The 26700-nt window shown below is 45.0% G+C and overlaps 4 protein-coding genes across 4 annotated transcripts in view; 3 read left to right on the top strand and 1 right to left on the bottom strand.

The window, feature by feature from the left end:
- The window catches only part of rassf4a (Ras association domain family member 4a), an 84399-nt gene that overhangs the window by 12447 nt on the left and 45252 nt on the right, over window positions 1–26700 (bottom strand). The window contains exons 2-3 of the mRNA XM_061227444.1: window positions 9624–9723; window positions 9427–9502 (exon numbers count right to left, since the gene is read on the bottom strand). Of these exons, the coding sequence (XP_061083428.1) occupies window positions 9427–9502; window positions 9624–9679 (132 nt within the window). The 5' untranslated portion in view covers window positions 9680–9723. The remainder of the gene's footprint in view (window positions 1–9426; window positions 9503–9623; window positions 9724–26700) is intronic.
- On the top strand, window positions 1368–2724 carry LOC133117926 (protein DEPP-like). The gene is made up of 2 exons (XM_061227445.1): window positions 1368–1524; window positions 2010–2724. The coding sequence occupies exon 2, from the start codon at window positions 2011–2013 to the stop codon at window positions 2416–2418; it is 408 nt and encodes a 135-aa protein (XP_061083429.1). The 5' UTR covers window positions 1368–1524; window position 2010; the 3' UTR covers window positions 2419–2724.
- Window positions 16078–18257, top strand: LOC133118570 (growth-regulated alpha protein). Its single transcript, XM_061228672.1, has 4 exons — window positions 16078–16224; window positions 16629–16758; window positions 16873–16956; window positions 17713–18257. The coding sequence occupies exons 1-4, from the start codon at window positions 16158–16160 to the stop codon at window positions 17810–17812; spliced, it is 381 nt and encodes a 126-aa protein (XP_061084656.1). The 5' UTR covers window positions 16078–16157; the 3' UTR covers window positions 17813–18257.
- LOC133118706 (growth-regulated alpha protein-like) lies at window positions 21343–26492 on the top strand. Its single transcript, XM_061228864.1, has 4 exons — window positions 21343–21494; window positions 21591–21723; window positions 24965–25045; window positions 26087–26492. The coding sequence occupies exons 1-4, from the start codon at window positions 21422–21424 to the stop codon at window positions 26145–26147; spliced, it is 348 nt and encodes a 115-aa protein (XP_061084848.1). The 5' UTR covers window positions 21343–21421; the 3' UTR covers window positions 26148–26492.

The following is a 26700-nucleotide window of genomic DNA, read 5'->3' as shown; positions in this document are numbered from 1 at the left end:
CCAAAAATAGCCCCGAGCAACCGTTCTCACCGCCGCGATCAGAGCCAGCTCTCTCACTCTCACTCTCACCCTAACCCTCACCCTCACTCTCACACTCACACTCACTCTCACTCTCACTCTCACTCTCACTCTCACTCTCACTCTCACTCTCACTCTCACTCTCACTCTCACCCACACTCTCACTCTCACTCTCACTCTCACTCTCACTCTCACTCACAGCATCTGTGTAGAACAGAAATCAGAATTCTGCTCTGATATTACAGTAAATTACATTATTGGCATTTGGCAGACACCTTTACCCAGAGCGACGTACAGTTGATTAGACTAAGCAGGAGACAATCCTCCCCTGGAGCAATGCAGGGTTAAGGGCCTTGCTCAAGGGCCCAATGGCTGAGTGGATCTTATTGTGGCTACACCGGGGATCGAACGGCCGACCTTGCGGGTCCCAGTCATGTACCTTAACCACTACGCTACAGGCCGCCCCGATATGGCTTCATATAAAAGGAATCAGAATTACACTCCAATGTGGCATCCTGTAAATGTAGTCATAATTCTGCTTTGATATTGTTTAATTCAAGAGTAATAATTCAGACCAGAACCTCTTTTCGTTTTGGTGAAATCATTACGTAACTTCAACATAATTAGCTTTCAGCTTTTAATATACTAAGACTATAAGGACTGGATTATAAGTCCCACCATAACTTGGAAAGACCATTTCTAACCACAGTCATTACAAACCACTCCGCCGATCTGGAAGTGTACATATCTACGGTTCTCCTCCAGAACATGTGGTGTCACCGGTCTCTATCAAAATGCTTACGTTTACCTTTACTTTTAGACGTGTTGCAGTCCGTTTCCAACACCGCTCTAAAGTCCTGCCAGAAACAAAAGCGGCAACACTGTAAAACTTGACATCCCCAAATTTAACCTGAGCCCTTACGCTGCAACTAAACCCCATACACTGACTGACACCTGAGTGGGGGACTTTCAGGTGACTTGAAATTACAATAAGCAAATTGTGCCACATTTACACCTTTATATACGCATCCTGAACTATAAAATGTGCTGTGCGGGTTATCACTGTACGCCTAATAGAGCAACTTGACCCCCCTAAAGAAAACATTCGAATTCTAGGCTACATATTTGGGCAGAAACAACACCTCGGGAGAACATTGCTTAAACAATGTGGTCCAGTCCAATGTAAACAACAGGGCAGCTGGCGCGCTGAACCTTGAGCGGCTGCCACACCAGCGTTTCCTGGACACCAGCGGCCGAGCACACACACACTTCCTGCGCAGAGAAGCGAGGTCAGCGCCCGGCTATATTTAGAGCCGCTGGCCGCGGCGTACGTGCCACGAACAGCGCGACGGTATAAAAGGCACGGCCGCGCGCTCAGGTCCACAAACAGCTCTGAAGCTCCGAACGGACACACGCTCCCCGCGCTTCGAGGATAGAGCTTTGCTGCAGCGCTTAGAAACAGAAAGTCAACCGAAGATCGCCTCATCAACGCGAAACACAAAATAGGTAGGCGTCATTTGAACACATATGTTAACTTTGAATGCTTTTGTGCTTTTGGTTGTCATTTTCTGATTGTTTTAGTTAATCAAGCACCATCATAGGGATCAATGCATTGCTATAATCACCTTTACCTGCAATTCATATTGCATATAGCATAGCATATCATCCTTTTTTTCTTCTTCAGTTAATGTGATTTTTTAAGGTGAGGTTCTGTATAAACCCTGCACGGTGTCCAACCTCTCCAACTGAATCCGCAAACTACTTTGTGTAGGCCTATCTGCATTAGCTTTTTCGTCATGCAAATAATTAATAATAAGAATAATTAAATAATTTGACGTGTGCCTTTAATGATCTAAAAAGCAGAGACATTTCCTTGAAGTCAACTTGTTACTATAAAAAATTTTTTTTTTAATAATAATAATAATAATAATACACGATTAAGTTTCAATGCTTTGCCAAACTAAGCCTAATATCTTAACATTTCCTTTCAGAATGAAGCCTAGAAGACTGCTCTTGTCCGTGGATCTGTTACCCACGATCAGCGAGACGCACGAAGAGGTTCCACAGGTGGGACCCAGCACCCAAGCACACCAGTCCCTGGAGGACTACGTTGACTCGATTAAGGAGCTGGCGCAACCGGCCTCGGTACTCGGCTGCGGTCCGGTCCGGGTCCAGCGGACTCAAAGGCCTCGGCTCTTTGCCAAACACACCCCGGCCGCCGCCACGTCCCGCCGCGCAGTTCGCATCCGCCGACCCAGAGCTGCTTCATGCCAGGACGGAATCACGCTAAAATGCGACAGCAGGACCGACCCGCTGGACTGGCTGTTCGCGCAGACGCAGCACGACGTCTCGACGACGAGAGAGAGCAACATCCCGCCGGCAGCGCTGTGTCTCCTGTAACCTCGCAAAGCCGATCACGTCGGGAGATAAATAGCAGAACTCATCCACTAATCCCTTCGGGAGGCCCACCTTGGTCTCTGGCTGTGGAGATCCGAGGCTGAAGCTTTCGGCGGTTACCCGCTCTTTTGTACGTCGGTTCCGTCAGACAGAGGACAGTACAGATGGGACTGTGTCGGGAGAAGCAAGCCCCCTCGTCACCTGACAGAGTTGGGATGTGCCTAATTTATTATTTATTAAAATGTTTACATCGTCGAATTTCCTCTCTTGTGATTTTGTAAATTTTGTAATAAATCACTGGATGTTGAACTTTGTTGTGTTTGTTGTAAATGTCATGAAAGCAGGGTATCAGCTACTGTGCCAAAAAGACTACAGTACTCCAAAATGTGGCACATTCATTGCCAATTTCATTTCATCAACACTCGCCACGTTTCCGGGTTTAAAACGCACACGCGCCATTAGGCTACACACAGCAGTCAGCCAATGGCGTGTGTGCGCCAAGATTCTAGAATCCAGAGCAGACTAATAATTTAAATGTTTTCTTCAATATGACCCAAAAAAACCCCAAAAAACTATAATATTCCACAGACACAACAGTAGTGCATGAACTTGTTTGCATTGATTGGTCCTGGTGATGAACCCAATGGTAACTCCGACCTCCGACATTTTCACAAGGGCCCGGATTCGATGTGCATATAACCGCCTCGCCAGTCACACACAATATGTAAAATGCCCAACTCCGTCACATTATCAGAATGGAGGTATTAATTTGCTGAAATTAAGATGTGGGCCAACACCATGAGGCCAATGGGCATGCTCAGAACACAGTATGAGCATCTGAACTGACTCCACTTTCTCAGTCCACAGGACAGGTACAGAAAATGGGCAGTGTTGATTTGATCATCAAAAAAATAAATAAAAGCACGTCCCTGGAGTAAAATCCAGCTGTGACCAAGCTTGAAATGACAAGACAAGGAGCTGGTTAAACCAGCCTGAGAATGGAGCTGGTCTGAACTGGTCAACCAACTGTTTCAAAACCTAGCTTGAGCCGGTCAAACCACGTTGAGTATGGAGCTGGTTTGAGCTCCAGCTACCAGCTCTTTCAAAACCGAGCTGGAGCAGTGATGTGTAGCAGAGGTGCGGATCAGAGAGTTCTATGATGAATGCAACACTTATGAGGTCAAGCACACACCTTTACCGTATAAAACAGACAACACTATTTCTGTGGACCTGGGACCTGACAAAGATCCTGAGGGATTGAAACTTTGATCGTTTTACACAACACACTGTGTGTTGAAGCTCTCATTTAAACTGGAGCTCACATGTTGGAGCCTTAACTTAATTGCACTAAAGTGTCTCTTATCTTTACCACTGAGTTATATGAAATTATAAAATAAAAAGGTACGGTACAGGCCAGTACAATAACATTTTACAGATAGTCACCGGGGGAAACGGTTTCTCAAAGCCCAAGGGACAGGAAAAGGAAATGAAATGAATCAGGTGACAGGTGATCTAAAACACACTCAACACATCTGTATGTATCCCAAGAAATTGGGTCTAATCCTTTAATCCTGGGTAACAAAGAGTGACCCAATATTTGGTATTGGTGTGTATATATGCACACCAGCTGAGGTCAGGACAGTGACCTACACAGTAAAATCTCCAGTGTTAATTCAACTCTAACAGAGTACACACTCGTCCAACAAGGACCATATGCACTCCTAACTACGACCAGCTACTACCAGCTACGACCAGCTACGACCAACTACAAATAATAATGAAATGTGTTTTCCCTTTAAAAACAAAGATAGGGACATGTTTTAAAAGGTAAAGAACATCATGTCGTAAGGTCGGGTTATTTTTGGATGAGTTCCCCTTAAAACGAAGACCTGGGCTACCCGGTAACGCTGACATGCGGATATTTTTCCGAGCCTTTGCGGGCCAGAGCCTGCCCTGGAGCAGAGGTCCGCGTGTGTGTGTGTGTGTGGCAGATGCTCGTCCTTTGCTCTCGTTTTTCCGCAGGTCGACGTTGCCAAATATTTCCATTCGGACACGTTGTCCTGCTGCCCGTCTCGTTTTGACAGGAACGCTCGTTTCCATGTAACACCGCTCGATCACTCGCGGGCTTCGCCACAGCCGTGCACGTAGCCGTGAACAGCCGCTCGCGAACGCAAAACAACTAAACGTGGACCTTTTCTCCTCGGCTGGCGCGATGCTGTCAGTTGCTCCGCAAAGGGAAAATACGAAAGCTAAAAATATAAACGGCCGCGATCATTAAGAAGCAGCAGCGTGTTCGTCTTCACGTAGAGAACCTCGTGCCCCCCCCCCCCCCCCCCCCCCCAAATCCCGGCTGAGCCCCCAGCAGCTGCACAGACATTGTTCTCTCGCCTGAACAGGATTTCCTAGACCCCCCCCCCCCCTCCTTGGCCCTGCATACAGCAGGCAGTGCTGATTCTGTGGGAAAAGCCAACTGAACAGTTATCATATTCACAGTCCGTATGAAGAGTGGACAAAACAGATGTTTTGGCTCCATTTTTTGTTATTTTTTACTTTTCCCATTCCAAACTGTAAAAAAATAAAAAAATAAACACAAGTGTACATTCTCACTCACACACACGCACTCACATTCACAAAAAAAAGCTTACCCTCACGCTTAAATGGTTACACATGCTCAAAAAAAAAAACACTTCACACTGCTGCAGCTGCACTGCTTTATTTCACCACTAGATGGCAACACAGCCCCAATAATGGCACCCACAACGCATGGCTCAATAGCTGGAGAGGGCGAGAACAAGGTTTTGCCAGTTGAATCAGGGGATTATTAGGTGGCAGGCTGAAAGAACCAGGGTTAAGAACTTAGCCAGGACACCGGGGAACCCCCAACTCTTTGCGAATAGTGTCATGGGATCTTTAATGACCGCGGTGAGTCAGGACCTCGGTTTCACCTCTCGACATGGGCAGTTAGGAAAAACAAGAAAACAGGACTCAACTCAGGACTGCAGAACGCCTCTTACTGACCTAATTACAGGCAGCCAACTGCTGCCGAACATGTAGAGCAGTTCTTTGGGACAGAAAAAGCCACACAAAATACATTTAATTAATGAAGAAAGCAGGAGCCGCGAGATCGCTGCAGACTACCGGTGTCCGGACCTCCTGTTAACCCTGTGAGCCCCAGACACCGAAACCAAATTGTTGTTCTCTAGACACACTGTGTAACAAAAAAACAAAAAAACGAGTTCTAAATACAGTATGTTGCCAAAATATAGTATGGGGCTAAGGAACTGGCAAATGTTCAAAACTGACAGAACTGATAATTGGCCAAAAAAAAAAAAAGTGTCGAGTGTCTGAAAAGAAATACCGCATTTTTGCAACACTGGGTCTTTAGCATTACATACCATCAAGGCTCACCTTTTCCTACAGTACCGCTGAACAGTACCCAACGCTTAGGTTACCTACAAACTAGATTGTCTCTCATATCTATGGGCGGCCTGTAGCGTTGTGGTTAAGGTAAATGATTGGGACAGGCAAGGTCGGTGTCAAGGTCAGTCCAGTGCTTCAAATCCCGGTGTAGCCACAATAAGATCCGCACAGCCGTTTGGCCCTTGAGCAAGGCCCTTAACCCTGCATTGCTCCAGGGGAGGATTGTCTCCTGCTTAGTCTAATCAACTGTACGTCGCTCTGGATAAGAGCGTCTGCCAAATGCCAATAATGTAATGTAATCTATTCCCCATGCCCTTAAAGCCCTACCTTTAACCCAATCAGCTGGGGGCTGTGGGTCTCAGGTACAGCTGTGCAAGACACGCATAATTACCACTCTGTCATGAATCATCTGAGCGTGTAACCAAGCCGACGGCGTCTACAAACCCGCAGGCTAGAACAACTCCGAAAACAACGGCTCCGCTTTGTCACCAGATCTCACGAATCCGATTTACAAGACCACATTCCGTGTAATGTATACTGTGGCAACATATACACAGTATTATAAATAGAACAATAACCATAAGAACAATACGCGGGCCAACGCGTAGCCTCCAGTCCAACAGGAAAGACGGGAGCTCAGGCTCCAACACGCCAGGTTTTAAACCGTCGCACGTGACCATCGAACCGTGCGCTCTCACTTCTGGGAGAACGAATCCTCTCATCGTTTAAGAATCTAATAAGGCAGGCAAAAACACGCATAATGCGCAGACCAATTCTGGCGTGTTTAAGATGAACTATCAATATGTCAAAGCAAAATTTGTCCCTTGTTTTGATCAAGTCTCCCAGAGCATGACGTTGGCCCAATCTAAACACCATGGTCAATTGTCAATGACTAAGTTCTGTGCCCTTTTTCTGCAGAGATACTGTGAACACCATCTGCAGTCAATCCAGAAAATACTGTATGATGATTGAGACAATTTATAGGCATGTCTAGGGTGGGCCGACCACCCGCTAGCAAGGTATCCACCATTAGCCAGCTAATGGACGAACAATGTCCCGTGTGACGTAGCTGGACTGGCAGATGTCCCTTTCTGGGGTTATTTCATATATTGTTTCAGTTTTAAAAAATAAGGCCCCCAAACATCCTCACATGCCATTGTGAAGACTGCTGCCAGAAACTTCAACAAAAGCCTGCAATACCTTCTGTGCACTACGGACAGATATTGATTCTGTACTGCATATCAAAAAGCCCACGCATATATTAAAGTATCCCTTTTTGTTGTTGAGGTCAAGAGCAAAATCATAAATGTAACTCTTTTCCAAGAGGATTTAACAACAGTGAAAACCCCTTAAATCTACATTTGTGGTACACCATATGGGTACACAGAGAGCCACATATCAATTACAGCAAAATAATAAATCTCTCGGGACATCTATTAACTAATAACTATTCACTGATTTAATGAGTGGCAGGTTGCTTCTACATTAGAACTATTAATTTAGGGTTTAAAATTTCATGAAGAGGCTTTAATCACAGGTGGGCACAGTGCAGGCTGGTTTTAACACTGTGTATATAGTGAAATATATATACATATTTCTAATTTTTCCCTTTCTCTCCCAATTTGGTAGCCAACTGTACCATATCTAATGCAGTTAGTGTCAGCTGGGGATACACCGCCTTACAGCCCCGTCCCTCGGCGGCCCGAAGGAGAGCGACACGCCTTCTTCAAGCCGTCTCGTCTCATGCCTGTGACCGCGATTCCGAGGCGCCCGGGGTGCTGTTGTGTGGTGATCAGCTGACCCTGCTAAGTCCCTCCCTCTGGAGCAGCGAGCCAATTACTCTGCTCCCACGAGAGCCGGCCAAACTCGGCAGGACCGGGAATCGAACCCCGGTCCTCAGCGTGCAAGGGTGTATACATACCTGAAGACAACACAAAGGTCAAGATATGACTGGCTAGATAAGAGTCGCATAATATACAGCGCCGTGAAAGTATTTGCCCCCTTCCTGATCTCCTCTCGTATTGCCTATTTGTCACACTGAATGGTTTCAGATCTTTAGGACAAAATGAAATATTAGACATAAGGCAACCTGAGTAAACACAAAACACATTTACAAAAATAATAATAATAATAATAATAATAATAATAATTACTTCATTTATTTAATGAACAAGTTCTCGTGGGATTTTAGCCCACTCTTCTAAGCAGAACTGTCTTAAAAGGAAGCATTTGGATGAAATTATTGTTGCTAAGTTAAGGTGGCAATTACCATTTCATAGGGGAGATTTGGGTGTTTGATAGCATTTTCATTAAATAAATAATTGTTCCCTTTGTCTCGTAATACATTTTGTCAAAAGATTTAAAACCATTCACGTGTGACAAAGGAAAGGGGCAAATACTTTCACTTTTTCACAGCACTGAATATGCCCCAGAAAACACACAAGCACAGGTAAAATCTCATCCCTCAAAGATAGACAAATTACTCAACTTGCTCAAGTTAACAATAACGTGTGAATCATTTTCTGAGAAGGCGGATCTTAGTTATCAGAGATCGGCACTCACTGACCAACATTCCTGAGACACAGTACAAACAACGGCAAAAACCTCACCACAATGACACAACGAATAAACGATTGAATTACACGGTTTCTTTTTAAAGGTGTATAATTGGGTGTCGATCCGCTACATTACTAGCACCAGTGTTTTAAAGAGCTCACACAATATTCCTGATATGAAGTGAACTTTGAAGAGTGTTCACACAACCTCCAAAACATCGAACTGCAGCTGTGTTATCAAAGTTCATGTTAGCATTGGGTGGGAAATGTGGGACTTCTCTGGAATCTCTGGGACCAACATGTTGCAGCAGGAGAAACCGCTTGTTTTCCACAGGGACCAGTTTTGCTTCACCCCATTGGCCATTAATCATGTGATGTCACAGTTGGGGGAATTCCAAGACCCATGATGCAACTCCCCTTCCTGCCCTCTCTCCCTGTAGTCCCAAAGCTCGGCAGGAGAAACGTTAGAAAAAAAAAAAAGTGTTTTCCAGTTTCTCCTTAATTCCCCAAAATAACAAACTAAGGGACAAACCGAAATGACTTCATATGTTGAACATGCAATTCTTAAGTCATATACCAAGGCCAGCTAATAAACGAATGAGCTTGCAGTTTATCGTAAAAGAAAAGTGTATGCTCGTCAAAAAAGGCAGCTTAAATAAGTATTATTTATTTTTGTGAGTGGTAACAGGAGGCCATGACACCCCTCCTTTGGGGCAGATGTTTGGGAATGTGAAGAACAATGAACAATGAAGCTTTATGACACATATAGAGACACTAGGCCACGCCTACACCAGACAAGCATTGGACTCTGACATGGAAAACTGTACCTGGCGATTACCTTTCCATAAACACTAAAGGTAGTCTGGGTCACTGAGGGAAACGCAGTTTACCTCCGCAGCGACGACAGCTGACGTCAGCATCCACCGACGGAAACACGCAGTTCGACTGCAAAACCTCCATACGGACTGCTGCCATTCATCCAACGCGAATGCACCGTCTGACTGTGCAGTTTTCACACCGACCAATGGGGACATACCTCTCGACTGTGCAGCTGAAAGCTCCTGCCTTCGTGGTAGCAGTTATACGTTCTCAGCAGGGACAAGAGATCCGTTCTGAAAGGGAAACAAAACCAAAATTGATTGACAGAGCATTAAAAAAAAAATACAATTCCCATAAAGCAATGGTCCAAATGTATCCCACAAGCAGTGCGGTCAAATGTGCATCCCGTGTCACCTGGTTATGACCCGTTCCTCGCTGACTTTTACGCAAGATGTCTGACCGACGTCCATCTCCCGCCTCAATCTGTGTTCCAGTGAGGGCCACTGCCACGGAGCTGAAGGACGAGGAAGAGAGGAGGAAGAGGAGAAAGTAAGAGACAGGCCTTGGGAGCCCTGTCAGCGGAATTTGCTCATTTGCATATTAAAAAGTTCTCACAGTTGCAAGAAAATGCAAAAGGTGTGGTAGATCAAGCCCTTTATACGTTTCTAGATGTAAACACAGCGGCATAAAAGCATTGCTGGCCTGAATGGCCTGTCGTTATCATTGTGTCATCCATCCATTATCTCAACCCGCTTATCCTGACCAGGGTCGCAGGGGGGCTGGAGCCTATCCCAGCATAGATTGGGCGAAAGGCAGGAATACACCCGGGAAAGGTTGCCAGTCCATCGCAGGGCACACACACCATCCACTCACACACTCATACCTCATACTCATACCACATGACCTCAGCAACAGACATTCTGTACTCAAGAGGAGTCTCCTGGCATCCCCCCCCCCCCCCCCCCCGTTTATCCCTAGTTTCAATGAGTATAGTGTTGTTAGGTGCTTTAAACACTGCAGACCGAAAAAAAAAAAAAAAAAAAGAAAACAAAAAAAAGAAAAAAAAAAAAGCCCTGACCCAGATAACATCAGTGGCCGCACGCTAAAAGTGTGTGCCGAACAGTTAGGCCATCTTTCATCACATATTCAGTTTGTCACTCTTCCAGCAGAGGGAGCCATCTCTATGGAAGCAGTCTGTAGTGGTGCCTGTTGCCAAGGTCAGTCGCCCCCAAACCCTTAATGATTTCAGGCCGGTTGCCCTCACATCCTTTGAGAAGTTGATTAAAGCTGAGCTCCTAGTTAAGGTGGAACCCCTCTTGGATCCTTTTCAGTTCGCCTATAGGGCCAAGAGGGGGGTGCAGGATGCTACCATCACTCTACTTAATCTTCTCAATAAACATCTGGAGAAGAGTGGGAATCATGCTAGGTTGCTCTTTGTTGATTTCTCCTCAGCATTTAATACCATCCAACCCCACCTGCTAACTGAGAAATTACTGAGCAACTTTAGCTTTGATCCAAGCCTGACTGGTTGGCTACTTGACTTCCTTACGCAGAGAGTTCAGAGGGTGAGGGTGAATAATGTGCTGTCCAGTGCCCTAACATCGTCCACCGGCTCACCTCAGGGGTGTGTCCTCTCCCCCGTGTTGTACATTATGTATACCAATGACTGCCTTAGCCAACATGACAACAGGTACATTATAAAATTTGCAGATGACTCTGTAATCGTCAGTCTGTTGAATACTCATGAGAATGAGCATGGCCCTGTCATTGATGACTTTGTGTCCTGGTGTGAAGATGCCTTTTTGCATCTTAACATCAGTAAAACTAAGGACATGTCTACAGACTTCAGACGCCTCCCCCCTGCTCCAGTGCATAGTGTAATCAAGGGGCAGGATGTTGATATGGTATCATGTTATAAGTATCTGGGCACCTTGATTGATGACCGAAGTTTGAATTGAACACCACTTCTGTGTGCAAGAGAGGACAACAAAGACTCTCTGCTCTCAGGAAACTTGCTAAGTTTCAGGTGGATAAAACATTGACGACACTGTTCTATAGAGTGTAGGGACTACAACTTCCACATTCCCACAGGAAAATTCCGCGACGTCCACCACGAATGACGTCTAACTTGGTTCAGCCAATCCCGTAATGGCGGGAGCCATAAACTTTCCCGTATAAGAGCAAGACACGTTCTTGGGATCTCTCTTTTCTCTCTTTTCTCTCTTCTGTCTCTTCTGCTTCTTCTCTTCGACGCACCCTTTTTGGCCATTCGCTTCAGCTCATCTGCTCCGAGACTCGGACAGAGGCTGAATGCTGCACAGCGCACTACCAGGCCTACGGACACACCCAGTTACCTCGCGGTAACTTCGTGGCCTATAGCGAGTGGAACTGGTGTACGCGGAACGCTACATCAGTTTACCCCTGCAAAGCTCACCAAAGAACAACTGCAACGAACATCCTTCCAGCAACCGAGTGGACCAGACGACAACGCGCGGCTAAGACGCCCCAGCCTGCGCATCTCTCCAGGACACGCATTCACAGCACCATCGCGGCTCCTATAAGGACAGCACGCCTTTTGGATCCAATGCGTATGGACTCAGTAAGAGAACAAACATTCAGGCATAGCCAGTGTTTAGTTTAGTCTTAACTGTTTTTGTGAATCTGTGTTTCAATATTTACCATCCTACCATTGTAATGCGTTTGGTTAGCTACATATATATGTACGTGAATTGATTCGCCGTCTTTTGCGCATATATAGAGTAAAACTACGCAAGTAGTCCCTTCTCACTGCTAACTCTAACTCATTACCACACCCAGAACTCTAGCTTACTCAAGCTAGCTACTCCCACCATTCCTTTGTTCAAGCGACACGCGCGCTCGCCCGCGCCCACACACACATACACGCCCTAATTTAGCCTACTAATTCCCGTTAGTTTATCTGTTCTGTGTTTGTACGTTGTTTAATAAACTGAACTGAACTGAACCTATGGGCAATTTAGACTCTCCAATCAGTCTAACCTGCATGTCTTTGGACTGTGGGAGGAAACCGGAGTACCCGGAGGAAACCCAGGACCTCCTTGCTGTGGGGCGGCAGTGCTACCCAATAAATATATTTTATTAAACCCCGGTGTCCGTTTTGGAATCACATAGACATGGGAGCCGAGTTAAAGCAGTCTTTCGAAGAACTTCCAACCTTCAGGTTATCGGTATGTTCAATCATTAATATTGGTTATTTTAATTATTAATTAAAATACTAAATTTGTGGTTAGATATTTCTGATAACAGTAATTTTATGAGACTGATTACTTTTTGCAGTTATACTGCTACATAACATTAACTGGCGCCCCGGTTTCGTAGACAGTAAAATCCCTACGTTATTTGGCGGCCCGTGCGAGGACCCTACATAATTTGGAGCCCCGTGCGAGGACCCTACAGTATTTTGGAGCTCGAGCTTGTCCATTTAGTGACCCCATACCCCAATCCACTACCTCTTTTTATATCTACCTTATATTTATTGAAACTGTATCTTGATTTTAAATGACTCAGTTTTTAATGCACTGCCAATATTTATCACAACTGAACTATTTATTATGCTTCTTGTGCAGAATCTGTCTGTCTGTCTGTATTGTGTTATATGCCTATTGTTGTGTGGTATGTGTGTGGTCCTGATGCAAACAAATTGCCCATTTGGGACAAAGAATAAACTGAACTGAACTGAACTGAACCTATGGGCAATTTAGACTCTCCAATCAGTCTAACCTGCATGTCTTTGGACTGTGGGAGGAAACCGGAGTACCCGGAGGAAACCCAGGACCTCCTTGCTGTGGGGCGGCAGTGCTACCCACTGCACCATCCGTGCCGCCTACATCATTGCGTTATGTTATAAAATAAAATGCAGTTCAATGAACTGTCCAAAAAGAGGAAATAAAAGCTAAAATGCAGAACAATGAAAAAAATGCAAAAGCAACTCACTTTAAATGAGTTATGCTTCGTTTAAATTGGCGTTATCCGTACACTTGGATTACATTCGCATAATTTCCGACACAGTACTGTCATAGTAACACGGTAGTTGTCCTTAGAAATGGCAGGACACTGCAGTGAAATGGCATGCGAATGTGGCAAGCTCTGCACTGCGCTTTAAGGAAGCAACACAAGGCCAACTGGGTCAGCAACTCGCTGTCAAGCGAGAGTTTTAAATTTCCTCAATATCGAGGGAGAGCCGGCGGGCCCAAACGGCTGAAATATGGCCAGGTTAGGAGGAGAGATGTGAATCGGCTTCGGGCACCTCATTTACTGGAAGCCGTTCGGCGTAAGAATAAATCACGTGGTGCGTCTGGGCGCGCAGCCAAAGCCTCCCCCGCAGCTTGGGAACCAGAAAGGAAAGGGAATGCGTCTCATGATCCTCCCGGTGAGTCACCAAAACTTCGAAGCACAAAAGCCACGCGCTGAACAAACGCGGCTTATGTAGGAATGCACCTGGATAATTGTGTGAACAAGGCCCAAGGCCAGGGGAAACCAGCCATGACAGGGGCCCTGGGGGGTAGAGGAGACAGTCAATCCGAAAGTATGAAGAAACCGAATAAAAAAATAAACAAGAACTCAGTGGAAATTTTTAACTGACCTCTGTGAGCTTGTCAAGGTCAAGGCAACACTGAGTTTGACAAATGCCTTCCTCCCAAGTGTTCTTTTTTTGAAATCTACAAAAGTCTGTGAATAAATGTGTCCTAAGGGCCGTTTCCAAGCGTTCAGCACAGTGACAGGGCACTTCCTCCCCGCTTTCCTCTTTTGGGCCGAATGCAGTTTGTTTGCTTTTGATGGCATGCGTCCCAAACATTTAATTTGACGGAGCACAGCCAACACATCTGACAGACCAGTAAACACTAAACTATGATTCCGTGTAGGCTACTCGGTGAAGCCAAAAGGAAAGAAGCACTAGGTTACACTGCAAAGCCGAACCTTAACAAGCATGTTCGTCTTATATATGAAACTTATAACAATCTTATTTCTGTCACTTTCTGCTAAATGACATTAAAAGAATAGCCTACCAATGAGGTGAGTTTTAGCTACTAGTGAGTTTTAGATTCAACAATTTTTAACAAGTGAAATGTAACTTAAAACAAGCTATTTGTCTCCTTGCAAGACTAAAATATACACTATATTGACAAAAGTATTCACTCAGCTATCCAAATCATTGAATTCAGGTGTTCCAATCACTTCCATGGCCACAGGTGTATAAAATCAAGAACATAGGCATGCAGACTATTTCTACAAACATTTGTGAAAGAATGGGTCGCTCTCAGGAGCTCAGTGAATTCCAGCGTGGTACCATGATAGGATGCCACCTGTGCAATAAGTCCAGTCGTGAAATTTCCTCACTACTAAATATTCCACAATCAACTGTTAGTGGTACTATAACAAAGTGGAAGCGATTGGGAACGACAGCAACTCAGCCACGGAGTGGTAGGCCACGTAAAGTTCCAGTGAAAGGAACTCTTAATGCTTCAGCATACCAAGACATTTTGGACAATTTCATGCTCCCAACTTTGTGGGAGCAGTTTGGAGATGGCCCCTTCCTGTTCCAACATGACTGCGCACCAGTGCACAAAGCAAGGGCCATAAAGACATGATTTGGTGTGGAAGAACTTGACCGGCCTCAACCTCAACCCGATAGAACACCTTTGGGATGAAATAGAGCGGAGACTGCGAGCCAGGCCTTCTCGTCCAACATCAGTGTCTGACCTCACAAATGCACTTCTGGAATAACGGTCAAAAATTCCCATAAACACACTCCTAAACCTTGTGGACAGCCTTCCTAGAAGAGTTGAAGCTGTTATAGCTGCAAAGGGTGGGCCGACATCATATTAAATCCTATGGTTTAACAATGGGATGTCACTCACGTTCATATGCGTGTGAAGGCAGACAAGCGAATACTTTTGGCAATATAGTGTACAAGACAGACTTTTTTCCATTGTAGACAGCTTCTCACTTCGATTTCTGCACGCATGTTCCCATTTCCCAAGCTCTTGCTTTCAGAGTTGAACGTGGGCATAATGCCTCATTGTGTGTAGCCTATTTATTTGTCCAGTGTGTCTATTTTTGTACAACTGGTAAAATGCCTTGGGCACCATTTCTAAATTAGCGCGATTGTTTAAAAAAGAAAAAAAAAGAAAGAAATTGTTTGGCAACACTTAAAACATTGTTTGCCAAATCAGACATTAGCTATATTAAAGCAGGAAGCACCAACAAAACCTTAATATCCGACAATTGAAAGATGATCATAGAATTGAACAAACAATTGCGAGACAAACAGGTTTAAACGACCAGTAGATTTAGATTGAATAATAAAATATGGAAATTAAACGGTTAATTTTCACGTTCATGTTTCAGGTTTATTTTCTCCCGTTTCTTGCGGTTTATGGATCATAACAATGATCCACAGCAAACTGCTTAACCGCCACGTCAAGGACAGCCTGCTTTGAAAATGAAAGTCGGCTTAACTCTGCAGGAGGCCTCTTACAGACCTAATTATAGGTAGCCTACCGCTATGTAGCAGGCTACAGTTTAACATGAACTCTGTTTTCAGACACCACCATGAGCCGTAGGCTACAAAGCACCGACGCGTGCATGTTTTTACAAGACGGTTTCTGGATCAGCACTGTGCAGTCAAACAGTTAACACAAGAGCGTCAGGTTAAAAATCAACCAACTATTCAATCCAAATTAATCGGGCATGATTTAAGACCATCTTTCCGTTTAACTAAATGCCATCGGATATGGGACTTTCTCCCTTCCTCGGTCCTTTTTCCTGAATAACATTTGGGGGGAATTCCGATCGCCGAGAAAGCGCGACCCAGGCTGGGAGGAGCGTGGGCTTGGCGGGGGGGAAATCCCAGGTCATGCCTATATAAAACACCGGAGCACAGGTTAGGCAGCTCATTACAGCTTCAGGATGAAGTCCTCTCCGTACACACGCAGCGTCCTCCTCGCTTTCACGCTCTGTATCACTCTCTACAAAGGTAAGACCGGGACCGGCTGCGTAGCTATTGAGTTTTCAAATGTACCCTTTCTTTTTTTTTCTTCTTTTTTTTTTTTGGTGTACCAAAAACTTGTGCCGTAAAACGGCCACTCCAGTCTTAAATCAATACCGAGAGCACGTTTTGCTATGTTAGGGCCTACTGTCTACTTTGTTGAAGCTGCTTGCATTTGTACACCGCGTTTCAGCTGTGAATCCTTTCACGAATTTTCCGATCTTCTGAAACTTATTACCCACGAAAGGTATTAAGGTACGCCAAAAACAAAAACTAAAGGCGCATTTCCAAAGAGACGAAAGTCAAGTGATATCGTACAGTTAAAATGAAAACCAGTTTGGGCAGGCGAGAGAACCTTTACGTTCCATTACAAATGTCTACTTTCATTACAGCCCAGGTGGGAGGGAGTGCATTTGTTCCAGCAAGATGCTCCTGTCCGGCGACGTACACAAACATGAGACTAAAACTCACAGATTTCACCGTCATCAGCAAAGGCTCACACTGCAGCGCAGATGAAATCATGTGAGTATTAAAGATGAAAGCCTGACACCGTTTAGACTGCCAATTTGGGAATGACTCAGGAACTTAACCATTCCCTGTGTTGTTGCATTTATTGACATTCCTCCGCCGTTTCAGAGTCCGGCTGGAGAGGAACAACAAGGAAGTGTGTTTGAGTCCGGAGGGGCCACGTGGAAAGAGATTGCTCAAGTGTTGGAACCGGTGAGAGACTCGACATGCCACTCACGCTCGCTTCACAACCTCAATACAGACTGGGCTATTAAATTTGATAGTCGGAGCACAAACGTGTCCATAAAACGCAGGTTTAACAGGATTAGGAGACTCGTAATTCATTTCAAATCCACAGTCTTCTTGAAAGTGCGGCACGTGCGTTCCATAGGACTCGAGCGCTGCCACTGCCGGGCGCTGATGTCATTTAGGCAGCATTCAGCACTAACGAAGACAGAATCTCAATTAAAAACAAATCACACTGATCAGTGAAATTACAAGTGCATTAGTGTTTCGGTTACTCTTTACAATAAGGTTCCATGAATTGGCAACTAATGTAGTTGTTAACCAACTACTACTGAAGTGAATCTGTACAGCTTAAAAAAAGAGCGTCTGCCAAATGCCATTAATATAATGTAATGTAATGTAATATAATACAGCTCTGTTAATGTATTTGTACATCGTTAATTCATATCAAGAAAAACATTAGTTATTGCCAATTCATATTGCAATGAAAAAGTATTTGTTAATGGTTAATGGCTAATTACAAGTTAATCCTATGGTTTGCTAATGTATAAACAACATGTGATACAAATACACAAGTTAGTCGCAAATGCATTGACTGACGAAACGTACATTTCATGCTTAATGCGTTTGTCCGTCATTAATTAATGTTACCAACGACATCGGTTAATGGCAACGCATGAACCGTATCGCGAGTGTGACCGAGGTTTCTTCTTCGTTTTAAAGGATCCAAGAAAATGGCGGGAATAAGAAGAAATGCCTGCGGAGACGGACGCGGAAGCAGAGGAAGAGGTCCGGACCGGGAAAAAGAAGGACCACTTCCTGAACCTGCAGCGAGAGATGAGCGGGGCGTTGTGGGATTGTCGTGCTGACCCAGACCTCAGACAGGACCAGTACTGCATAGGATAGGGCGCATTCAGGAGCTCCGTCACCCCTGGATCTACTGAGGATCTACTGAGGATCCGTGCACTTACACAGCCAAGACGACACCAGTGCTGCAGGCCAGTCTGGCCGGACACCGAGGGCTCCAGCCTCTGTCCGCTTTGAGCCCAGGACAGAGAACCCTTGAACAAAGTGACTCCATGTTCCAATGTGGATTAAAAAAAGCTTGAAGGCATTCTTGTTGAATTAAAACAGTCTTTCCCAGGGGAAAACATTAATCTTTTATAAATAATATTTGTATATTTAAAGCCTTATGGACACAATGTAGCAAACACATTTTTTGTATTTAACCTTTTATTTTTTTTCTCCCTTGTGTGTAATTTGAAAATAACTTCTTTAAAAAAAAAAAAAAAAAAAAAAAAAGGAAGAATAAAAAGTAGAACTCAAATTCTGTGTTGTGGTGTTAATTTTCAACATGATGCCCTGTTACATAATACATGCATAACATCACATTTTTTAAACGTTGTGTAATATGGAAATCCAGCCAGATCGCCCCCCAAGCCCTCAATCTGACACGAAGCCGTTCAACACAGCGGGCCGAGACTGGGCACAACCTAAGCTCTACCAAGAATCCTAAGGTTCCCAATTCAAATATAGAATTAAGGCAATATTTCAGATTACCCACTCATTTTAATATCCAAGTGGATTGATGAGAGTTACTCTACAAGCTTCTGTCGCTCAAAGGCTGAGTCAATTCTCAATAAAAATAGTTAGAGGACCGGGGTTTGATTCCCGGCCCTGCCAAAAAGCTGATTTTGGCTGGCTCTCGTGGAGCGGCATGATTGGCTCGCTGCTCCAGGGGAGGGACTTGGCAGGGTCAGTGGGATCAGCAGGGTCAGAGGGATCAGCAGGGTCAGTGGGATCGGCAGGGTCAGTGGGATCAGCAGGGTCAGTGGGATCAGCAGGGACAGTGGGATCAGCAGGGACAGTGGGATCGGCAGGGTTAGAGGGATCAGCAGGGTCAGTGGGATCAGCAGGGTCAGTGGGATCAGCAGGGTTAGAGGGATCAGCAGGGTCAGAGGGATCGGCAGGGTTAGAGGGATCGGCAGGGTTAGAGGGATCGGCAGGGTTAGAGGGATCAGCAGGGTCAGTGGGATCAGCAGGGTTAGAGGGATCGGCAGGGTTAGAGGGATCAGCAGGGTTAGAGGGATCAGCAGGGTCAGTGGGATCAGCAGGGTTAGAGGGATCAGCAGGGTCAGAGGGATCGGCAGGGTCAGAGGGATCGGCAGGGTCAGAGGGATCGGCAGGGTTAGAGGGATCAGCAGGGTCAGTGGGATCAGCAGGGTTAGAGGGATCGGCAGGGTTAGAGGGATCGGCAGGGTTAGAGGGATCAGCAGGGTTAGAGGGATCAGCAGGGTTAGAGGGATCAGCAGGGTTAGAGGGATCGGCAGGGTTAGAGGGATCAGCAGGGTCAGTGGGATCAGCAGGGTCAGTGGGATCAGCAGGGTCAGTGGGATCAGCAGGGTTAGAGGGATCAGCAGGGTTAGAGGGATCAGCAGGGTCAGTGGGATCAGCAGGGTTAGAGGGATCAGCAGGGTTAGAGGGATCAGCAGGGTTAGAGGGATCAGCAGGGTCAGTGGGATCAGCAGGGTCAGTGGGATCAGCAGGGTTAGAGGGATCAGCAGGGTTAGAGGGATCAGCAGGGTTAGAGGGATCAGCAGGGTTAGAGGGATCAGCAGGGTCAGAGGGATCAGCAGGGTCAGTGGGATCAGCAGGGTTAGAGGGATCAGCAGGGTTAGAGGGATCAGCAGGGTCAGAGGGATCGGCAGGGTTAGAGGGATCAGCAGGGTCAGTGGGATCAGCAGGGTTAGAGGGATCAGCAGGGTTAGAGGGATCAGCAGGGTTAGAGGGATCAGCAGGGTTAGAGGGATCAGCAGGGTTAGAGGGATCGGCAGGGTCAGTGGGATCAGCAGGGTCAGTGGGATCAGCAGGGTTAGAGGGATCAGCAGGGTTAGAGGGATCAGCAGGGTCAGTGGGATCGCCGCAAACAGCTCCCGGGCCGGCGTGCCTCAGAGTAACGGTCTATTTGAGCCGAGACGGCTTGGAGAACACGTCCCAGATCCTACTGGACCGCCGAGGGACGGGGCTGTAAGGCGGTGTATCCCCAGCTAGCACTAATTGGATGAAATAGGATACAATTGGCTACCAAATTGGGAGAAACAGGGAAAAATGTGAATTTTTGTTTAAAACAACCTAAAAAACCATTACTAGCAATTCCTGTTACGGTAGAAGCCCATGTCCTATTTGAGAAAACGAGGGCAATTTCCTCAGATGAAAGCACCCCTTTAAAGGGACTTAATGATTGATAATATTTTTGTTTTAGGGTACATTGTAAAATTTCCCGAGGCAGTTGGTGGATTTCAGATATGTAGACCGGCTTCGTGACCTGCCAGCTTCCCCATGGCAGCAATAGGGTCTTCAGGGCTTCATGGTCTAAAGCAAGAACACGCACCAAGGAACTCCAGAGCAGTCCAGAGATATCTGAAATATGAAAAAAGCCCCATAAAGTCCACTCTTTCAGAGGAGGAGGGTCCTTTTAGCAAATGGAGAAGGATGGTTATACCAAAGACACTAAAGACACACGTCAACAAATATAGACTAATAGTCTTTTCTTTTCAGGATCACACATCTTCTTTAACCAAAAGGCAGGAAGTCTTTGGCTAAACTTTTTTTTAACAAACTGACAGGCTAACTCCCTTAATAAATGATATATGATTTCAGACCTCTACGCTCACCATCTTTAGGCGTATAAATTGGTCAGCTGCATCTTATCTTATCCCCCCCCCCCCCCCAAAAAAAACCCAAACTGACGATGGGAAGAAATCTCAGTTTGAACAGAGCTAGAGTCACACACGCTCAGAAATAAAGGTTTAGGAAGGGGTCTAAAAATGGTACAAATGCTTGTCGCTGGGGTGGTACCCTGTAGGTACATAATATTGTACCCCTAGCCAGCAATATAGAATTCATGTATACCCTTTTGTGCTTGGAAAAACACTTATTTGTACCCAAGGAGAACCCAAGGGTACATTTGGGAAATTTGTTCCTTGAAGAACAAAAATGGACCTCTGCGGTCACCTTATTTCTGAGAGGGTGTAAGAAATGTAACAATGAATCCAATAAATCTGCTGTAGTCTAAAGTGCATATGCAGTGCACATTCAATTATTCAACTAAGCGGGTTAGACACTAAGACATTGACAATTTCCAAATCATGTCCAAAGTCAATTTTATTTGCAGAGTGCCTCTCACGCTTTTCCTGGGAATAAATCTATAGGGTCTGGCTGTCACAGGTTAGTCACAAATGTGTGTGGAAATGTGCGTGTCTTAGCAAGCCTGCGGTGGCCGTTACTGAGCAAGACTCGAAACGTTAACGATTTTCCGTAAATCATGTGATAATAGTGAATCTGCTGGATATGGTCATTCAGGAAGCGCCTTGTATTACCATCTCGGAGAAATCAAATCCAGACAGACGTTCTTGTTCTTGCAGAGCCTGCCATGCATGCTAGAAAATCCTGCGCAGTTTTCAGCTGGCTGCTGCTGCTTCTTTGGTTCGCGGGGTCAGGCGGGGGTAAGTTGTACACTATGTGACGGCTGCGGTCGTGAAACCACCTGGTTTCGACGCGTGTGGTGTACCGCCGTTTATTTACCTTTTGTCCGTTCACAGATAACGCTGCCACCGCGATGACCGTGCGGGGTAGATGCCCGTGTGTGGGAAAAGCACACTTGGTGCATCCGAAGCGTATCACTGATATCACAGTGCAACAGAAGAATGCACTTTGCAGCGAGACGCAGATCATGTAAGTGGCATATAGTTGATCGCTTCACTTTGCCAATATTACGGAAGCCTACTGGAAGTGACGCTCGCATGACTTGCTTATTAGTAATCTACAATAATGGCAATGATTAAAGCGCAATTCAGCTGCTAAGTAACTGTCCAATCTTCATTAATAGCGAGTTGTTGTAACTTGCGGAGGCTTGTTTCGTGACAGGCACAGGTGTCATGAATGAGAAACGATCGCTAATTCACAGGGATGCGTAACGTCAGGGGTTAGCATCCGTAGTTTTGGCCCTTTGCCCTGCTCAGTCTAGTTAAGGCATGCACATTGTTATCTTCTGTGTGAGAAAGTAATTTCCCCGCAAACTGAGAACCACTGAGATCATGGAAGCAGAGTCTACAGACATGCAACTGCTTGCCACCAAGACATGAAATTCACACCTGCCGTTTTTGTCAAAACGTTTACCAGAAACGATACCTAAGTTGTATTTATTTGATATATTTGGGCTACTCGACACTTGAGGACAGTCGATATGTCTGGCTGTAAAACACTGCAGCTTCTTAGTGTTCAGCGTGGACCAAAAGCAGTATTGAGCTTGAGCCAAATGCATACAGTCAAATGAAGGTGGACTGGATAAGGTGATGAAAGAATCCCCCACTCTCAGAACTCCAGAGGTACATTCTTGTTTGTGAATGAAAGTACAATAATCTTCGACATGGGTACTAGTAAAAAGGTACAAATGAATTATGTATTGCTGGTTAAGGGCACAATGTTACATACCTAGAGGGTACCACCCCAGTGGCAAGCATTTGCACCTTTTTAGGCACCCTTTCATAATTTTCTTTCTCAGTGTAGGGGGGTCAAAGGTCAAGGATTGAATACAGACTCTTATCCAATCCTGATTGAGCAGACACTGTCGCCAGTTGCACTGGATTAAGAGCAGCCTGTCTCTGCATTACACGCAGTTAACAGAAGCTGTACTCAAGAGATAGTCAGGTCCATAAATATTGGGACATCGACACAATTCTCATATTTTTGGCTCTATACACCACCACAATGGATTTGAAATGAAACGAACAAGATGTGCTTTAACTGCAAACTTTCAGCTTTAATTTGAGGGTATTTATATCCAAGTGAATGGTGTAGGAATTACAACAGTTTGTATATGTGCCTCGCACTTTTTAAGGGACCAAAAGTAATGGGACAAACTAACAATCAGAAATCAAACTTTCACTTTTTAATACTTGGTTGCAAATCCTTTGCAGTCAATTACAGCCTGAAGTCTGGAATGCATAGACATCACCAGACGCTGGGTTTCATCCCTGGTGATGCTCTGCCAGGCCTTCAGATCCTGCTTGTTCTTGGGGCATTTTCCCTTCAGTTTTGTGTTCAGCAAGTGAATTGCATGTTCAATCGGATTCAGGTAAGGTGATTGACTTGGCCATTGCATAACATTCCACTTCTTAGCCTTAAAAAACTCTTTGGTTGCTTTTGCAGTATGCTTCGGGTCATTGTCCATCTGCACTGTGAAGCGCCGTCCAATGAGTTCTGAAGCATTTGGCTGATTATGAGCAGATAATATTGCCCGAAACACTTCAGAATTCATCCTGCTGCTTTTGTCAGCAGTCACATTATCAATAAATACAAGGGAACCAGTTCCATTGGCAGCCATACATGCCCACGCCATGACACTACCACCACCATGCTTCTCTGATGAGATGGTATGTTTTGGATCATGAGCAGTTCCTTTCCTTCTCCATACTCTTCTCTTCCCATCATTCTGGTACAAGTTGATCTTTGTCTCATCTGTCCATAGGATGTTGTTCCAGAACTGTAGGCTTTTTTAGATGTTGTTTGGCAAACTCTAATCTGGTCTTCCTGTTTTTGAGGCTCACCAATGGTTTACATCTTGTGGTGAACCCTCTGTATTCACTCAGTCTTCTCTTGATTGTTGACTGACACACATACACCTACCTCCTGGAGAGTGTTCTTGATCTGGCCAACTGTTGTGAAGGGGTTTTTCTTCACCAGGGAAATAAATCTTCTGTCATCCACCACAGTTGTTTTCCGTGGTCTTCCGGGTCTTTTGGTGTTGTTGAGCTCACCGGTGCGTTCTTTCTTTTTAAGAATGTTCCACACCTAATGTTTCTGCCATCTCTCTGATGGGTTTGTTTAGATTTTTCAGCCTACTGATGGCTTGCTTCACTGATAGTGACAGCTCTTTGGATCTCATATTGAGAGTTGACAGCAACAGATTCCAAATGCAAATAGCACACTTGAAATGAACTCTAGACCTTTTATCTGCTCCTTGTAAATTAGATAATGAGGGAATAACACACACCTGGCCATGGAACAGCTGAGCAGCCAATTGTCCCATTACTTTTGGTCCCTTAAAAAGTGGGAGGCACATATAGAAACAGTTGTAATTCCTACACCGTTCACCTGACTTGGATGTAAATACCCTCAAATTAAAGCTGAATGTCTGCAGTTAAAGCACATCTTGTTCGTTTCATTTCTAATCCATTGTGGTGGTGTATAAAGCCAAAAAGAGGAGAATTGTGTTGATGTCCCAATATTTATGGACCTGACTGTACTAATGCAGTCAGGGCGGCCTGTAGCGTAGTGGTTAAGGTAAAGGACTGGGACACACATGGTTGGTGGTTCTAATCCCGGTGTAGCCACAAAGCCGTTGGGCCCTTGAGCAAGGCCCTTAACCCCATTGCAAGATTGTCTCCTGCTTAGTCTCATCAACTGTACGTTGCTCTGGATAAGAGCGTCTGCCAAATGCCAATAATGTAATGTAATGCAACTTGAGGTCAGGCAGGTTGATCGGAGGCACAGCAGCAGTGCTCTACGTGAGAATCGAGGCTGAAACCTCCCAGCCACTCATTCCCATCCTCTCTCTTGCTTCTGTATCTACTCCTAGTTCTGCCAATCGGGAGAGGCTAGGAAAAGTGGCAAGACAAAGGAATGAAGACAGGGAAATCAATTTGCTGAATTAGCCAAATGGAATGTCCTTGCACCTTCAAATGTCAGTTGACGTGGCAGACGGGGGAGAGATGGATCCACAGGTTAATTATTTACACGTCAGGTTTTCCAGAAACGATGCGCTGATGTTTTCTTGCTCAAAAGGAAAGATTGGGAGTTCCCAAGTAAAAGAAAAATAAGTGATTGGAATGAGCCCCAGGTCCTCACCATCCTGGCTGCTACCACTTTAGTACAGCGTGTTTGTTTCTGACGGTGCAACTGCTCCCATCTTCAGACTCACTGTGGAAGGGAACAGAGAGGTGTGCCTGGATCCAGACTCGGAGCAGGGCCAAAGGCTGCAGCACTGCTGGAAGAGGTGAGAGGAACTCCAGCAACTGACTGCATTCAGAAGAGAGATCTCACAAAGTCGTCCGCGGCACAACACCCCAAGTCAGGCCGCGAGTCGAACTGGTCCTCAAGCGAGCCAGCGAATTAACACCGCACAATTCATACGTTTAAATATGCATCTCTACACACCGCTGAATGCACACATGTTGGAAATGTAATGACCAATATGTTCAGGACAAAAATGCGAAGGAGACTGTGCACCACACCACTCAAAATTTTATTATTTTTTTTAAAGATATTTTGCAATGAGCATGCGGTCAGTGCTCTACAGGCTGCGCCACCGAGACACCCCTCGAAATTTTAAAATAAACAATTACTGGATGTTGAAATCTGACAACGTACATTTTCATATCATTTCCCTCATTACCCAGAATCGCGAAAGACACAGCCACAATACGGTGTGAAATTGCATAAACTGAAATAATCGTCTGTATTCTCTTGAACAATGTCAATAGCATGTTTTACAGTGCACGATGATACGGTTTTATATGACAGGCGCGTTTGTTTCAGGATTGGTGCTCAGTAGCCAACACTGCCATCTAGTGGGAAAATCCCACTAAAAAGCCCTCATAATGAACTCCATTGAAATTTTCCTTTTTATTAAACAAAGTGCATCAGCGTGGTTTCTAGCGATCACCGTCACTCCCCCAACAAGAGGGAGCCAGTACAGAGATTAGTTTATCCGAGGGAAAGCAGTGCCTCCTGTCATTGAACTTCATTTCCATTAGTATTGACATTGCTCTGAAAAACCTCAAATAATATTATTTTATTCATACAGTTTTTTAGAATTATCTTAAAAAAACAACAGAATAAGTATTTAATATCATGTATGTGCTCACTTAAGACTTGGGAAAAGAAATGGAAAGAAATCCAAATAATAAAATCAGCAGTTATAGTAGTTTGATTGCTCAAGGGCCCAGCAACAAGTCTAAATCACACTGTACAGCTTTAACACCTGCGGCGAGTATAAATGAACAGCCTTAATGTTTTTTCCCTTATTGTTTTCCAGCTATGACATGAACGTAGCAAAAACCAAGACGTGCTTAAGGAGGAAGAAGACGATCCACTAAGCTGACCACACAAGCCATCAACGGAGCACAGAATTGTACACATAATACAGCAATATCCCCTGCAGTACAATACTCTAGACATGCTACTGATACAATATGCTTGTTGCACCTCACTGAGTCCTGCATGCAGTTCTGGGGACCACAATATGAGAAAGATATAGGGGTGCTGGAAAAGGTTCAGAGAAGGGCAACCAGATTGATTCCATGTATAATATCCCATGTAGCCTCGTGCTCCACACAGGTCAATGTTGCTCTTTTAATACAAACTGAAATGATGCACTGCATGCGCTATTTTTGTACCTGTGTTTTATGTAAAACGAAAACAAATAAAAAATCTAAAGCAAAGAGTGTCGGATTGTTGCTTTGTGTGCTTTTAACACTGCAGTGAAAGGGATTGATCAAAGTGAGCACCAATAAGGTCAGGAAACCACTCGAACAGGCATGTCCCACACTGAGAGGTCAAAGGTGAAGGGGCGTTCGTCTCTGATTATATGGATTTAAAAGGGGCAGTTCACCCAACAATTAAATTATGGTGTGTTCCCACTTACCCAGA

This window comes from Conger conger, chromosome 18 (genome assembly GCF_963514075.1).
Source record: "Conger conger chromosome 18, fConCon1.1, whole genome shotgun sequence".
In the NCBI taxonomy this organism is placed as follows: Eukaryota; Metazoa; Chordata; class Actinopteri; order Anguilliformes; family Congridae; genus Conger; species Conger conger.
This window is presented reverse-complemented; position numbering and strand designations above follow the sequence as displayed.